At 41.4% G+C, this 17626-nt stretch overlaps 1 protein-coding gene across 1 annotated transcript; it reads left to right on the top strand.

Moving 5' to 3' along the window:
- Positions 1 to 3115: 3115 nt before the first annotated feature.
- LOC133893161 (uncharacterized) lies at positions 3116 to 4300 on the top strand. The gene has a single exon (XM_062334132.1). The coding sequence runs from the start codon at positions 3443 to 3445 to the stop codon at positions 4085 to 4087; it is 645 nt and encodes a 214-aa protein (XP_062190116.1). The 5' UTR covers positions 3116 to 3442; the 3' UTR covers positions 4088 to 4300.
- Positions 4301 to 17626: the final 13326 nt, after the last annotated feature.

Raw genomic sequence — 17626 nt, 5'->3', positions numbered from 1 at the left:
TGGATAATGTAGCGCCATGCCGCCTTAGCTTTTGACCTACATAATGTGCCATTTTCTACCTGTTTTTTCTTGACATGCTGGTTGTGCACTGGTGCCATTCAGTCGCATGGTTAATCGGTCTTGTCAGTTGTAGTTGTTGCAGACTCAGCAGCTAAGGGCTAGGACAAGGGTGCCCTTTTCTTAGAAGAGGAAATTGTAACCTGGCAGATTGACACTAATGTTGGTAGTTCAGACTAGACTAAAGATGTCAACGGGTAGATTACCTGTGGGTAAGAAACTCACTTGACAGGTGCAGATTTAGTTTCAATGTTTGTCTCGTTTCAATGTTTGTCTATGGGTACACGGCACGTTTGATCTTAAACCTTATGGGTAAAAGATCACAGACAAGAAAAGGGCATATCTGTGTTCGTAAACCTGTAAATCTGCTTCAATCACCTTACATGTGAGCTCAAGTCATCATTAGGTATATCAACTAGAAACTTAGGTATATAAATCTATTCTAATTACCGGTAAACCTATGCTGTGAGTGGGAATATGAACGCGCTCACGGGTACAAGATGCTCGTGGGTGACAGGCACAGGTAGCATTTCTTACCCGTGGCGAGTAACAGGTATGGTTGCGGGTTTGGATATAAGCTCACAGGTACGGGTCTAGATAGGTTTTATTATGAGTATTTTACCTATTGCCATTTTTACTTGAGACATGCAAGTTGAACCACGAACCTTCTGCCAGGGCAGATTTGGGGGTCACTTGGTGGGCCTAGAACCACCCAAAAATAATAATTAGAAAACCCCCTGGATCTCATCCAGCCCAACTCGGCAACTCCCCGATTCACTCATCCAAGTGCCCCTGCTTGTCCTAACTATCATCCACCAAGTGCCTCTGCCTTCCAAGCGATTGCCGACTAGGGCTCCAGCTGGATTGCTGGAGATTGGAGTCGCCGGCTCGCCGGATCTCCATTCTCCAGCGTTGCTCCGCCTCCGTCAATCGTCGTCATGCATTGCCCTCCTACCCGTGCACCATGCGACCATTTGGCGAGACACCCACAACCGCACGTGCGGCCGTGCACCCACGCTCGCCACGACGCCCCGTGCCCTACAAGCACAGCAGGAGTGCCGAACAACCCCAGTCGACATCTTGTCGATGCCCACCGACCACTGCCTAGGCGCCCACGCCCCTACGGACCAGGTACCATAGTATGCAAATTACTCTATACTACTAGCAGACTTGATTAATTGATTCTCTGTTGAATTCTCTATTGAATTCTGAATAGCATCAATCAAATTCACAAATCAAATTGCAGGATTAGTTTGATTTTCCCCTAATCATCCTATTCATATCTCATTTGGAGGGGGGGTGGGGGGCAAACATGCAGGCACATGGTCGGCCGATGGATAGTCATCAATCAAATTCTGAAGTCTGAACCATCCTAACATTTGATTGATAGTCATAGTTATTTAGTACTTAGTTTGATTTCTGAATTCTAAATAGCAAATATATGCTCTGTTGAAACATAGCAGACATATTTTGAATAGCAAACGGTCAAATGTTGAAGCATTGTCTCGTGGTATTTATAGAACGAGATATATTTTTAAAGGTTAGTATTAATGATGTACTCAAACGTTTCTAAAATAGGGGTCATTGTCGTGTGAAATTAAAGTTATAATTTTTAAGATAATTTACAATTTATATCATGTAAAACCAACTAGTACTATTATTTAAATAATTTGTATTGTGACATAGTGTATATGATATGATATTTTCCTCTTCCGTTTTCCAAAGCATATTACGGTGTCGAATGGAATGCGAAGTGTAATGCCTTGCCAACACGAGGAAAACGCATGCCTTACCGCTTGCTCGCCCGCCAGGGCCGGGTCGAGGTCAGGATGCCTCGCGCGCGGGCCAGCCCGGGGCCGTATATGCTGCCGCGTGAACTTTTGACTCTCCCACCCGCGCGCGCGGCTTGCAACTTGACTGACCTGCTGCGTTTGTTCGTTACGCGAGACGCCGCGTCGACTCGCCGGCCGCGTTCGGTGCTCCCTGTGCAGTGTATACATATATATAACGTGACTAGATATAATATAGTTCACTTCTGTGTACGATTCTAAAATTAATATAGTTACGATTTATAAGATATGTTAGTTACTATAAATATATATGATTGTAATTTGAATATTTTTTTAGTTACAATTATGTATTTTTTATCATATAATCATAACTTGTTCATATTTACATACACCTCCGGTTACAATTCTAAAAATAATATAATTATGATCAATAAGATATGTTAGTTACTACAAATATATATAGTCATAACTTAAATATATTCTCTAGTCGTAATTATATATCTTTTATTATATGATTATAACTCAAATATCTGTGGTATCGTAACTGATTATTTTTTTAGTTATAACTGACAGTTTTTTAGTTATAAGTAGGGATGGTGCAACAGTGAACTACACGATAAGTCTATTGCGCATCTAGGCATATTGTAGTTCAGTATTACACCACCTCTTATTATAATTCAAAAACTTCATGAACTATCATGATTCAGGAAGGCAGGTCTTAATTTCCACAAAGGGATTATACTTAAGTCTAAAAGAAGATCATCGCGGAATCCAGAAGGAAGATGAGAAGCCATGGAAATTTGGAGGACACTGCCCTCGTGACCGTCAAACACGAAACGGCCGTGCTAGTTCCTCTCTAGTACTTGCTCTCTCCGTTACCAAATACTCATTCCATTTGAGTTATATTTTGTTTTAAAAAAATCAAACTTTATAAGTTTTAACCGATAATTAGTTAAATTATATTTATATTTAGTATATAAATTTGGTTCAATAGGTTTGTATTTCAAAATATTTTTAATATAATATTAATTTTATAGCAATTGATAACATATTATAAGGTAAATTAACAATCAAAATTTAATTTTGATGATTTTTAAAACAAAATATTGTTTATATTCTTGAATAGAGAGAGTATTAAGATATACTCTAAATATTAATTAATCGCAATGTTCATCCGAAAGGAAACTGCAGAACTATATTGTCATCGTAGCAGATCTTTTATAACAGAAACAGCACAAGTTCGAAAAGTTTTGCAGCGTGGGCTCCAAATCATTGCATTCCTAGTCAGTCAACCGCTCGAGTGCACACAGCACCCCCAGCGCCCTCGCAAACGGCCAAACGACACGATAAAACGCAACCGAACCGTCTCCCTTCCCCTCGGCGAGCGCATCTCGATCGATCGCCTCGGTTCGTCTCTCCCCGGCCGTTTCCTGCACCAGCCACTGCCCACACATAGGCGCACGTATATGTTCACAGGCGCGCGTGCAGTTCACTCGGAGACGGGCACGGGCGGTGGTCGCCTCGCCTGAACCGACGCGACGCGAGAGGTTGCGATCCTCCCAAACCAATTGATCCACATCCGCGTGAGCGCGCAAATGAAGCTCTGCATGTGCTTCGGTGGCACGGCGGCCGTCGTGGACGACGACGCGGCCGACGAGGCGGTGGTACCAGCTCGCCACCGTGCCCAGCGCCGAAGGTTGTCGTTCCGGGGGAAGTTCTTGTCCGGCAACGGAAGGAAGAAGAAACCGTCGTCGGTGTCGCCATCCGAGGCGAAGAAGCAGGGCGTGGACGCCGACGACGTCTACGGCGTGATTGGCGAGGGTACGGCGTCGGTGGCGTCCTCGGCGCCGCTGAGCTCCGCTGAGTCGTTGGACTCGGCCTCCTCGTCGTCGTCCCGCTCATCGACCGCATCGTCCTGGTCGTCGTCGACGTTCTCAGAGGTGCTGCCTCCGACCGCGGTGAAGCGGCAGGCGAAGGGGTCGTCACCGGCGGCGGGCGCGGCGGCCGTGGTGCTGTGCCTCCTGATGGTGGTGTTCTGTGGCCGGGTCGGGGCGACGCTGCTCACATCCACGGCGCTCTACCTTTTCCCGCGGCGGTGGCCGGCCACGGTGCCGAAGGCGGACGATGAGGAGTTCCCGGAGAGCGACGCCGTGTCGGTGACGTCCAGCGAGGCGGTGGAGGAAACAGTGAAGAGGAAGGTGGTTATGGAGGGGTTCTGGGTGAGAAACCGCAAGAAGTGATCACCATATTTTCTTTCTTTCTTTTTTTTCTCCTTCCTTTTTGTTCAGATGGAAAAAAGAGTTTTGCACCCATTTTTTTGGTCCGAGAGTTCATGTAACTATAAATCACGGATTTAATGAAACCAAAATTCATACAAAGATGCTAAGATAGTTTGTACTTCGTAGTCTGATACTTTGCCTAGTTTGTACTTCCTAGTCTGATATTTTGCCTAAGTATAGAGCTGAAGGTAAAAATCTTGTGTGTTGCAACTTGCAACCCGAGTTATATTCCATTACTGCTCCGAAAAATGGAGATTTGGGTTGTAGTATATTTCAGACACTGAAATCGGATATTGTCTCAGTAGATAGACCTTATATGTTGAATCCTTATTACATGCCTCCATCTCTGATGGGATCACTGTCGCCGAATCCACCCATATTACCTCCGCCACGCTAACCACTCTAATCGAGCTTTTTCGCCTCGACGCTGGTCCACATCGGCAGCGTGGAAGAGCGTGGATGGATCAAAACCGAGAAATCACTCACCTGTTGTGCAGGAAATACGAGGAAAATAAAGTGAGGTCCAAAAGGCAACGGGTGCACAATTGCACACTGATTGATGCATTGCAGGCGCCAAAAAAATTATATCATACGCTGTGTTGCATTCATGCGATCGTTGGTGGAAATGGAAAACGAAACTTTGGTGACCTTTATATCTGTACTTGCAAATGATTGGCTTTGTGTTGCGGTCAGTAGCGTAGATCATTGGTTGACCGAAAAGTGTGCTATTATATTGTCGCGAGCACATGAAACTTGACCAATAAAACACAATGTTTTGTATTTTGGGCCTTTAGGATGGTGAAATGTCATTTATTATATTGTCGATTAAATGTCACATTGCCATGCTGTCAAACCGCCATTGGTGCATATATAAAGAAATTCAAGGGCTGGCGGCTGCCTTCGACCATCTCTAACCATATTTCCTTCATTTCGTTCCCTTCTTGATTTTCTTTTCCGTTCCTGTTCCCTTTATTTTCTCTCATCTCCAACAGCTTCCCTTCGAGGGGAATCGCGAAAGGAAAGGAGAGAGAATGCCGTCCTGAAGGAAATGACCTTGGAATCTCTTCGTGACGGGAACCGTGAAGGGAAAATATTATAGCGCTGAAAGTAACGAAAATTCCTTCACAACGAGAATCTAGGCCCTGAAGGGAAGTCCTTGGGGTTGGTCTTAGGAAAAGTGAAACATCGGCCGATAAAGTACTATTTAGGGTTTATTAATTTAACCAATCTTTTTGTTAATGTGGCACCCAATGACCAGCGGAAGGTAAATTGGTGATGTGATGTGAAATAACACGTAGGACTGAAAATAATGACTAGAGAGCATAAATAGACATTTCACAAATTTCTTTTGAAATTGATGGTCTTCTCATATTATGGTCACCTAACACATCTTAAAACTAACCTGAAGCAAAACAGGAGAGAAATAAGTTGCTATGAAAATCACAAGGAAAATATAACTCTCATGGTTCAAATTGAACACTAAGTTCCATTGAAACCCAAACCATACATCATCGCACATAAAAATTTGCAACTTGAAAATGAACACTTAGGTCCAAACAGATAGACTCTGGATGAAGAAACTCTACAGGTTAATGATTTAGAGGCAAAGAAATTCAAGACTTGCTTGTATACATTTGTATGTGAATTTTATATTTCTAGGAACAAGAAGAACAACTTCAACATGAGACTACTTTTCTTCACAGTGTATGAAGCCTGTAAAACTGAAATCCATCCAAATCCACGAACTCGAGAGTCTCCACCTTTCTTTCACTCCATCCTGAAATTTCAGCTCTTAAGCAAAAACGTAAATTACAACGAAAAATAAAAAAACTCATAACAAAGCAATATAACCAAAAGAAGGAGACTAGAATGAGATGAACACAAGCATGAGAGCAAACTTAATCTTCATTACTTGTATAGATCAACCCTATTTTTAGAAGATTATAGAGTAGTTTGCTTGCAAAAAGTTCTCACATAATATATAGGCTAAGTCACCCTCTCCTTCTCCTCTAAAACCATAGCACTTAAACTCAAATGGTTGACCCACTCTCTCCCAACAGCTCTACCTTTCAATTTATAGGCCTTAAGAGTTTCCTTGATACCAAGTTTCCTTATTCCCAAAATATTCTTCTCTTGTAGTACACTCCTACCTACCACCAAGGGTATTTTGGTCCATTTTCTCCTCCATCCATCAGACGACCATGGCGCTTTCACAATTAGCTTTACCTCGACGCAAGCTTCACGATGATACCACGTGCACTCCATCATTCCACAGTTTTGAGACCAAACTGTGAAACTATCTCACACGCTTCTCAAAATGTGACTCACTACCACTTGTTTTCACCTCAAACAAGAATACCGATATTGACACGTATACTCCGTCTTGCAATTTTAACTATCGGTAAGTCTTTCCCGCTCCTGATCCCTTAGGCCGTCTTGTTACTTGTATCGGTATCCCCTTCGCTTGACTTTGTCAACACGTCATCTCTATCCATCTTTTCATGCTTTGCTCACTCTCCATGTGTACAGCTTAGGACCACCCTTGACTCCGTCCAGCCTCCAAAGTGCATCCATCACCTGCACAACATGACACAAGCAAATACATATGTCCAACACCATTATAGATTAGTAAAAATCAAAATTCTCTGTTGAAGAACTCATCCTGGACGAAATCATAAATGTCGGATAATCCGGTGTATACTCCTGAGTGCCGGACCATCCGATGTATTCAATGCATCGAACCGACCATTTTGCAACCTCTATACAAGAAATGCTCCAGTGAACTCTCTGGCGTTCACAGACCTCACCGCCAGACTATTCAACGTATACATTCTCACCAGACTACTCATTTGCAATATCTCTGCAAGAAATAGTCTGGCGTTCACTTAATTTCATTGCCAGACCATCCGGCATGCACTTCAAATTCTGCTTCTGAGTTGAAACTCAAAAACCTTGCCAATCACTCATCACATATAAACCAAAGCATATTTTAACTTGGTTTCTCAATCTCTCCCTTGATGAGTACATTGACAACCCTCAAAGAATAAAGAATTTGATTGGAAGAAATTCCATAAGAGAACCTCATCCAAGTGAACAAAAACTTAAGAAAGAGCAAAGAAAATGTCACTTGACATAAGAAGGATTGCATAAGCCCAAAAATAAGTGAAGACAAGCCAAAAATAAAAACTCCCATTTGATGAATGCACAATTTTCATTATGCAAGATTCTTATTTAATTTTATATTTTCTTCCTAAAAGCTTAGTGCATATTTTCTCCCTCTTTGACAATGCAAACATCAAGGACAAAAGACAATACAATGCATGAATATACAGACCTAATGAGCTTTCACAAGTATATCACAAAGCATTTGCAAGAGCTAGAAATATCAAATGGCTATGGAGAGTAGAATGTGGAGCTCATAATTGCATAAAGACTCAAAAAGAGGCAATGACATAAGAGCATGAAGCTTTACAAGCTAAACCTGAATATTTATTGGCGCATTTAAGTTCATATAGCCGAATCATGTTAGAAGTGATCACCACATAATCATCTACTCATGCCGAGGCAATAAAAGCATTAAGAACTAGCAAATTTCAATCTCAAACTAGGCAAACAAGCATTCATGACTGTAGGCTTCGTAAACGCTCACATATGAAATCAATACTTACTTGGATCAAATGATTACAGCATAATTGATTATTTAGGCACATGTCTTTGTAATTAATTTTATCATCAAGTTGACTCTACTATGGGTTTACTTTTTTGGTAAACCAAATAAAACATCAAGACAACCGTATTGGATCATATTTTAGCACAAGAAACTTGATTGCTTAAGAGAATTTAAATTGCACAAATTATAAAATTTTCACTTAGAACAAGTCAAGTAGTGTCTTTATGACAAAGGAACACATGTTCCCTGAGCTTCTATCATGAGCTAAACATTTGATAAAGATAGAAAATACAGTGCAATGTTCCTCAATCCACTGACTTGAATCAAAAAGCCTAGAGCAAGATATTCATCAAACTAGTCTTACACAATTATTGACTAAGCTAAAGTAATTACAAACATGATAATCAAGAATACATTATTTTATAGTCTACATGATTCATAAAATTACCAAATTTTATCTTTAGGAAAGCTGACTTGCTTGAAATGTTTCACGTCAAAGCATCAAGAGAAGTCTAAGATTAAAAGCTTGCTCCGCATAACTACTTAACTTAGTCTAAATTCAAGTCTAGTAACAAAAAATGCTAAGGACATACAAGTCAAAGCTCAACTACTATAATTATATTACATGACGCTATGCAATACAAATGCAACAAAAATAAGATAAAGTATGTAGAACTACAACTCCCCCCATACAATGCCATAGGGATGACATACACCAAGCTCTCCTCTCAAAAAAGTAAACCTGGATGCATCTAGAGGTTTGGTGAATATGTCGGTAAACTGGTGTTGGGTATCTATGTATTTCAAGTCAATGTCTCCCTTCTCATTGTGGTCTCGCAGGAAGTGTAATCTCACATCTATGTGTTTGGTTCTGGAGTATTGGGCTGGGTTGTTGACTAAGCTTATGGCACTGGTGTTGTCACACAAAAGTGGCATACTCTTGAAGTCTAGCCCATAGTCTTTCAAAGTAGCAAACATTTACAAAATCTGAGAACAACAGCTAGCGGCAGCAACATATTCAGCCTCAGCAGTTGACTGTGCAAGACTAGATTGCTTGCAAGAAGACCAACAAATAAGAAAGATACCCAAGAAATAACAAGTACCAGAGGTACTCTTCCTACCAATTTTACAACCAGCAAAATCAACATCCAAAAAACCTCAAAGGGAAAGCGAAGAGGAAGCAGAGAACCAAAGATCATACTCAAGGGTGAGTTTGAGATACCTCAATATGCGCTTCACCGTTTGGTGGTAAGATGTCCTTAGTGATGCTTGGAAGCTGGCATACAAGCAGACGACGAAGTAGATGTTAGGTCTTATCACCGTCATGTATAGGAGGGAGCCAATCATTCTCCTGTACTCCCGCTCGTCTACCTCCTTGCCATCGATGTCGTCAAGGGCTTCGCATCACTCATGTCAAACTTCTTCAGCAAATCCTTGGTGTACTTCGTCTGGTGTACGAATGTACCTTGCTTGCATTGCTTGATTTATAGCCTAAGGAAGAAGGTGAGCTCGTCCATCATCGACATTTTAAATTCCCTGCTCATAGTTATGCAAACTTGGCTACAAGTGCATGAAAAGAACCACAAAAAATAACATCATCTACATATATCTGAACAAGTAGGAAATCATTAGCATGCCTGAGAGTGAACAAAGTTTTATCAATGACCCCATCACATACCCATGATCAAGCAAGAAAAACTTAAGCCTATCATACCAAGCCTTAGGCGTCTACTTAAGCGCATACAAAGTTTTTTTAAGCTTATATACTCTATGTGGGTATTCAGGGTACTCAAAAGTTGGGGTTGCTTAACCTATACCTCTTCTTATATGAACCCATTAAGAAAAACACTATTTAGCCTTGGGATGTCAAAAATGCAAGGAGGATCCTAATAGCTTCTAGTCTAGCTACTGGTGCAAAGGTCTCTCCAAAGTCTATCCCCTCTATTTGAGTGAAACCCTAGGGTACAAGTGTACCTTTGTTTCTAACAACAAATCCATCCTCCCTCTATTTATTTTTGAAAATATATTTGGTTCCTATGGTGTGAACATTTGAGGGTAGCTCTACAAAGACCTAAACTTGATTTCTCTCAATGTTTTCAAGCTCTTCATACATTCTATTGACCCAATTTGAATCAGAAAGTGAATTTCCAATATCATAGGGATCAAAAGAAGCAACAAATGCAAAATTCGTTAAATGAGCATGTTGAGCAGATTTGGATCTCATTACCTTTTCAATGAAATCACCAATCATCATCTCTGGGGATGTCTCCGCTGAATGTGCTGAGGAGCCTCGTGCTATGAGACGATCTCCCTCTCAAACACTATTTGTGTAGGCTCAAAAGCAACCGAAGTGGAAGTAGAGCCTGCAGGATCCTCTACCGGTGTAAAAGAAGTATGGGATTGCTTTGAAGCAGGTGTGATAGCAGAAAGTAGTGGATCATCCTCATCATCACCAAGAGCTGGAATGTCGTCATCTACGAAGATGCTTTCACTCATCTTTTGATCACCTATACACTCAAGACCAGGGCTAGCATATGGGGTTGATTCATCAAAGGTCACATCATCGGATTCCATAAACCCTGTAAGCATGACTATGAAAAGAATAACACAAGAAAATCCCATCGAAAGAACAAGTCTCAAATTTGTCAAGATTGCCACGGTTTAGGATGAAGCAACGACATCCAAAAACTCTCAAATGGGAAACTTTCAGCTTCCTCCCAAAGCATAACTCATAAGAAGTTACATTTAAAATTGAGCGTAAGAAAATTCGATTGGAGATATAGCAAGATGTGCTAATAACCTCTGCCATAAACTTCCTAGGAGTCCTATACTCATCAAGCATCGTCCTAGCCATCTCAACCAAAGTTTGATTCTTTCTTTCAACCACGCCATTCTGCTGAGGAACACGTGGGGCAGAAAATTAGTGCTTAATGTCATGTTCAAGACAGAAGTCATCAAAGAGATAGTTCTTGAACTCAGTGCCATTATAACCGCGAATCACTTTCAATGCACCAGGGAGTTTCTTGAACAATCTCAAAGCTAAGTTCTAAAAGTGTGATAACACTTCATCCTTACTCAAAAGAAAGAAGAACCAAGAGTAGTGAGAGTATCATCAATAATGACAAGTACATACCACTTACCACCCGCCGAACGACTCGGGAAGGACCAACAATGTCCATATAGAGAAGTTCTCCCGGTCGTTCAGTCATTACCCGATTGATTGGTGGGTGAGAGGCAACAACCATCATGCCATGCCAACAAGGAGCACAAACAAGGTTGTTTTCAAACTTGAGCTTGAGCAATCCTCGGATCAAGTCTAGGGCACTCAAATGAGAAAGAAAATCAAAACTCATTTGCCCTAGTCTCTTATGCCATATCCAAAGCTCAGAAGAGAGTTATGCAATTAAACGCAGAGAAGAACCATGAAACTCTAAAAAATTGGCTCCAAAAACTCTCCCAACTTGAGAAATCTGACAAACCAGAGCGATTAAGGAATCAAGAACTCGAGAAGCATCACGCTTGACGTGCACTTCCAAGTCCTCATCCAATAACTGAGATACAGAAAGCAAATCGTATCCCATATGCTCCACCAAAACCACATCTTTGAGAGTAAAACTCGCATTCACCTTTACAATACCTTTAGCCTTCAATCTTCCCTTTCTATCATCCCCAAATATGATGTACTCGTGCTGCTTCGTCGGGGTGAGGCTAGAGAAACATGATGCATCTTTGGTCATATGGCGTGAACAATCAGAGTCGATGAGCCATTTGTTCTCCAGGCCTCTGCCTACCACCTACATATGAGAAGAATAGTAGGTGGATAGCTCAATACTAAGGTTAGATAGAAACCTCTTAGGAATCCAGTACTGGGTCATCTACCCTTGAAGTAGTAAAAGTAGAAGCATGTAAACCAACACTCTCACATTGGGGGCGAGTACTATGATGAGGAAATTGTGGTTCGCCAAAGTGTTGTGACTCAAAGCTTCTGACACGTGAATCAAAACCATATGAATCATGGTGAGATCCATGCCGGACACCACTTCTAGGAGGAAACTGAAGAGCGCTAGAGACTCATGAGTAAGAGCGAGGAAAAGCCTCATGTACACCAAAAGAGGGATGGTACATGTCCCGAGTACTCCACTCCCACTCACACCGCTCATCTCTCCTATAGCAAAAATAGAACTCTACCAAATAACCCTCTCTCTGGCAGTAGGTGCACACAAAGCACCTCTCAAGGATTGGTTTGTTGGTCACTCTCTGTTCTGTCATAGAAGCTTTCATCTTAGGCTGGGGAGCTTTCTTGGGTTGTGTCTTTGGAAGCTCCCTCTTCCTGGTTTGTGGTGTGGGCTTGTTCTTTTCTGGCATGGGTTGTGCAACATTGAGCTTAGCTTTCTCAAACTCTAGGGTAGTGGATGTGGTCAAAACAGTCTTGCCAGGACTAGTGTAAGCAATTCTTTTGAACATCAAACCCAAAGCTAACCTTGCCTTATATGCACACATCTCAATCTTGGCCAAGTTCAAATCCATTTGGCCATTGGTTTTTGAGTATTTCTCCATAAGAGAAAGGAGATACTCATTCTCAGCCATGAGCTTCTCAACTTATCCTCTAACCTAGCTGAGCTTGTCCTTAAGGACGATGCAGGTGGAATAGTTTGGCTGCACATCCTTAGAATACTCAGCACTCTCCAATCTAGACTCTAGCTCCTTTATACGCTTGACTTTTACATAAACATTCTTTGAAAGTAAAGGGTAATTCTTGCAAGTGCCTAAGAGAGTAGGTCTAGAATCCTCCTCATGGAACTTCTTCTCAGCAGTCTTAAGCTAATTGGCGATTTGAGCATGAAAATTCTAAAGCTCGACAAGCTCACTCATGACCACAAGGCAACTATCACACTCATCATCCCTGGCCCTAAACCTAAGCATCTCAAGCTCAGAAGATGAACATTCTAGCCTATACTTGAGTTTCTTGACTTCACGAACCGCTTTCTTGAGCAATCTATTCTTGGCTAACAAGCGCATCATTCAAGATAGTAACCTGAACAGAAAGCTAGTTGTAGAAAAGTGATACCTCAGAAGAATCAAGCTCAGGGTCGCTGTTGTTGTGATCCGCCATGAAGTAAAGGCCGGTGAAGTCCTTATTCTTCTTCTTGTTCTTCATGGGTGGCTCCTCTTCTGAGATCTCATCCTCGCTTAAGGACGTGTCGATGTCGCTAAGCGCCACCACAAATGTTCTTGAAGCTGCCTTGGCTGCCTTCTTGGCCATATTGTCACGGTTCTTGAAGAAATGCTTCTTATTTTTCTTGTGCTTGTCGTGGTTGTGGTTGCAGTTTTCCCTCTTCTTGAGCTTGGGGCAGTCCTCCTAGAAGCGAGTAGTGTCACCACACTCATAACAGACACAAGAGCCCCTTATCCTCCAATCTTGTCAGTTGCTGTAGAAGCGAGTGAACTTCTTCACGATCAATACCAAGTCCTCATCATTAAGTGCGTCCACATGCTCATCTATGATAGAAATCAAGTAAGACAAAGCAAATCCACTAGGTGAAGTGTTAGCATAAGAAAATTCAGCTCCAGCCTGACTACCACCACTAGATCCTAAAACCAACATCATGTTTTGAGACAAGAGATTTCCTAGGCCTATCCTAGCCGCCTTGACTATCTCGGTGGAGTTTAGCTTACTGAAGAGTTCATCACAAATCAATATGTCATAATTGGATGCCTCCTCAATGCTCGAGATCTTCACTTCCCATATGCTATGGTCAAGAGTATAGAGAAGCTTGATCGCCCTTTCATGATCAGAGTAATGCAAAATTCCAGTGGATCTAAGGTTGCTAACAATTCCATCAAATCTAGCAAACATAGCATCCAAAGACTTCCCAGGGCCCTGCACAAACATCTGATATTCTTGGTTGTACATGCACTGGAGCTGAGCCTTGGTTTGGTTAGTGCCCTCATGAAAGACACTAAGAGTGGTTCAAATCTCTCTAGTAGTGTGGAGGTGTGGAATATGTCAAACTCATTATGACTCAAGCTGGTGAAAAATATATTTTTAGCCTTGTTGTTGGCTTCATATTGTTCAATTTGAGCTTAAAAAGTACGAGCAGCAGGGATCTTATAATTGGAGTCCATAATCTCCCATATTGTACTTCCTTGGCTCAAGAGGTAATCCTCCATGCACACCTTTTAGTACAAAAAGTCTCGACCTTTAAAGAGAGGGATCTTCCTATGTCTCTCCATTTATCGCCTATGGATCACAAAGCCGATTAAGGTCAATTGGTGATCAAACCAGATCTAATACCAAATTGTAGGATCGAGAATGACGACTAGAGGGGGGTGAATATGCGCCTCACAAATTTCTTTCAAAATTGATGACCTTCTCCTATTATGGTCACCTAACGCACCTCAAAACTAAAGCAGACGCAAAACTGGAGAGAAAAAAGTTTCTATGGAAATCACAAAGAAAGCATAGCTCTCGTGGTTGAAATTGAACACTGGGTTGCATTGAAACCCAAAACCATGTGTCGCACACAAAAGCTTGCAACTTGAAAAACGAACACTTATATCCAAATAGATAGACTTTGGGAGAAGAAACTCTCTAAGTTGATGATTTGGAGCCAAGAGAATTCAAGACTCACTTGTATACATTTGTATGTGAATTTTAAGCCCCTAGCAACAAGAAGAACAACTTCAACAAGAGACAAAATTTCAGCCCTTAAACAAAAACGTAAATTACAACGAAAACTAAAAAAACTCGCAACGAAGCAACATAAACAAAAGAAGGAGATTAGAAGGAGATGAACAAAAGCATGAGAGCAAACTTATCATTACTTGCATAGGTTAGCCCTATTTTTGATAGATTACAATGTATTTTGCTCACAAAAAGCTCTCACCTAATACATAGGCTAAACCACCCTCTCGTTCTTCTCTAAAACCCTAGCACTCAAACTCAAATGGCTAGCTCACCCTTTTCCTACAGCTCTACCTCTCAATTTATAGGTCTTGATAGCTTCCTTGGATGTCAAGTTTCCTTATTCCCAAAATATCCCTCTCTTGTAATACATTGCTACCTACCACCGAGGGTATTTTTGTCTCTTTTCTCCTCCATCCATCGAATGACCGTGACTCCTTCATGACTTAGCTTGTGACTGTCCATGTTCTGACAACAAGAACCAGAAATTATGGGACAAATCAAGCATAATCAAGTCACACTTAATCTTGAGAGGTTTTGTCGAGGATTACATATGTTGGTCCAAACACGGCGAACAACATACATGCGAATAAAATGACGACATTGCTATTGATCAAGTGGATGCTGATGATGAGGGAGTCGAAGGTGACATTAATGTTATGATGGATGTTGATGCTAATTTTGATCTGGAGGAAATGTTTCGCCATGGAGAACCGTATGTTTTAAGGGACATGAGGGGTTTAGATAATTTCAAGGCACTACAGAAGGATCAAATGAACTTTTGTACGAGGAATCGAAGAGCTGTGATAAGGAATTTACGGTGTTACATTCGATGCTTGAACTTCTAAGGTTGAAGGCCAACATTGGATGGTCCGACAAGAGTTTCTCGGATCTGTTGAGTCTCTTGGCAAACATTCTTCTGAAGCCTAACTCCTTGTCCACCACGACTTATCAAGCGAAGAAGCTTATCTGCCCATTGTCATTGGATGTGCAAAAAATATATACGTGTCTAAACTACTGTATCCTCTTTCATAAAGAGTACAAAGCCTTGGATAGATGCCTAGTGTGAAATACGAGTTGGTACAAGAGGAATTATGACTGTGAGGACGAAGATGCTTTTGCCAACACGAAGAAGAAAAAGAGTACTACTGGTCGTGATGAAAAAGATACTTCTTCCAACACGAAGAAGAAGAGAAGAAGTCCTGCCATGGTAACATGGTACCTACCAGTGATCTCCCGCTTGTAGTGTTTGTACTCAAACCCTAGGGACTCTAAACTGATGCGTCGGCATTTCGATAAGCACAAGAAGGATGTAACTAAGCTTCGATACCCCGCTGATGCTAGCCAATGGAGAAAGATCGATGTCATGTATCCAGATTTCGCTAAAGAACTAAGAAATATAAGGTTCACATTGAGTACCGACGGAATGAATCCTTTTAGTGACATGAGCACCTCACATAGCATTTGGCCAATGGTCCTGGCCATCAATAACCTTCCTCCATAGCTATGCATGAAGCGGAAGTACATTATGTTGTGAAACAATCTGGCAATAATATAGATGTGTTTCTGGAAGTATTGATGGAAGATATGGTGAAACTATGGAACGATGGGGTCTGGGTGTGGGATGAGTTCCGACGATAGTACTTCATGCTGAAAGTCATGATTTTCGTTACTATCATTGATTATCCTACCCTTTTTTTGCCTATCAGGACAAGCTAAAGGAAAGCAAGGATGTGTATTATGCTTGGATGAAACCGCATCTGTGTACCTTTCGTACTCATGAAAGGTAGTGTACATGCGACACCGACAGTTCTTACTCAAAAGTCACAAATATTGCAGGATAAAGAAACATTTTGACAATACGATTGAGTAAGGTATTGGTCCAAAAACTTGCTGCGGGGTATTAGTGATTGAAATGGTCAAGAACATGAAGGTTGTTTTTGGGAAGCCGTCGAAGGGTAAAAAGAGGAAGAAAAGTGAGACTCTGACCAACATGTTGTGGAAGAAGATGCCAATTTTCTTTAAGTATTTGCCCTCCTGGAAGGATTTGGACGTTCGCCACAACATCGATGTCATGCACGTTGAGAAGAATGTATGTGATAGCATCCTTGGCCTCTTAATGGACATACTGGGTAAGACAAAGGATAGAATCAAGTCACGTAAGGACTTGATACATTTTAAAATCAGGCCAGAGCTACACCCTGAAGACAGATCAAATGGGAAATATTACCTTCCCCCGGCTAGCTACTCTCTAACACCTGAGAAGAAAAAGGCACTGCGCAAGTGCTTACGTGGGGTGAAAGTCCCGACTGGTTACTCATCCAACATCAAGAAACTAGTATTAATAAAAGATTTGAAGCTAATCGGCATGAAATCTCACAATTGTCATGTGACGATGATGCAGATGTTCCCTATTGCAATCAGGGGTATCAAGCAAGGATACATTAAGGTGGTCATCACACGGTTGTGTCACTTCTTCAACGCAATTGCACAGGAGGTGATCGATGCTGCAAAAACTAGGTGCTCTACATAGTTACTTGATAAAGACTCTGTTTCAACTTGAGATGTGATTCCCTCTATCATTTTTCAATGTCATGGTACATCTCTTGGTTCACATTATGAATGAGATAATTGCACTGGGTCCTGTATTTTTACATCAGATATATACATTTGAGCGGTATATGGGCATTCTCAAGGCTATGTACGGAATCGTGCTCACCTAGAGGGTTCCATGATGGAGGGCTACAGTACCAAGGAAGTCATTGAGTGTTGCATCAATTACATAAAAGATGCAAAACCAATTAGTGTACTTGTATCTCGACATGAGGAGAGGTTGTCCCGGGAGAGAGACCAAAGAAAAGAAAAGATTCATCGATCAGGATTACAAAGCAATGGAAGAAGCACAATTCATCATCTTGCAGTAGCTTAATATAGTGGAGCCATACGTCGAGCAACACCTGAATGAGCTTCACACATGAAATCAAGGCTGCTCAGATGATTGGATCTTGAAAGAGTACAAGTGTCACTTCACCACATAGTTCAAGAACCAAAACCTACCATATGTTGAATCTGTAGATAAAATAATGTGAAAATGTTGGCTTGTGGCCCATCAAGTTTAGTTACGTCATGACAAGCGTATGACATT

The sequence above is a fragment of the Phragmites australis genome, chromosome 15 (genome assembly GCF_958298935.1).
Source record: "Phragmites australis chromosome 15, lpPhrAust1.1, whole genome shotgun sequence".
Lineage (NCBI taxonomy): Eukaryota > Viridiplantae > Streptophyta > Magnoliopsida > Poales > Poaceae > Phragmites > Phragmites australis.
The sequence above is the reverse complement of the archived record's forward strand: the minus strand, read 5'-3'. Positions and strand labels throughout refer to the sequence as shown.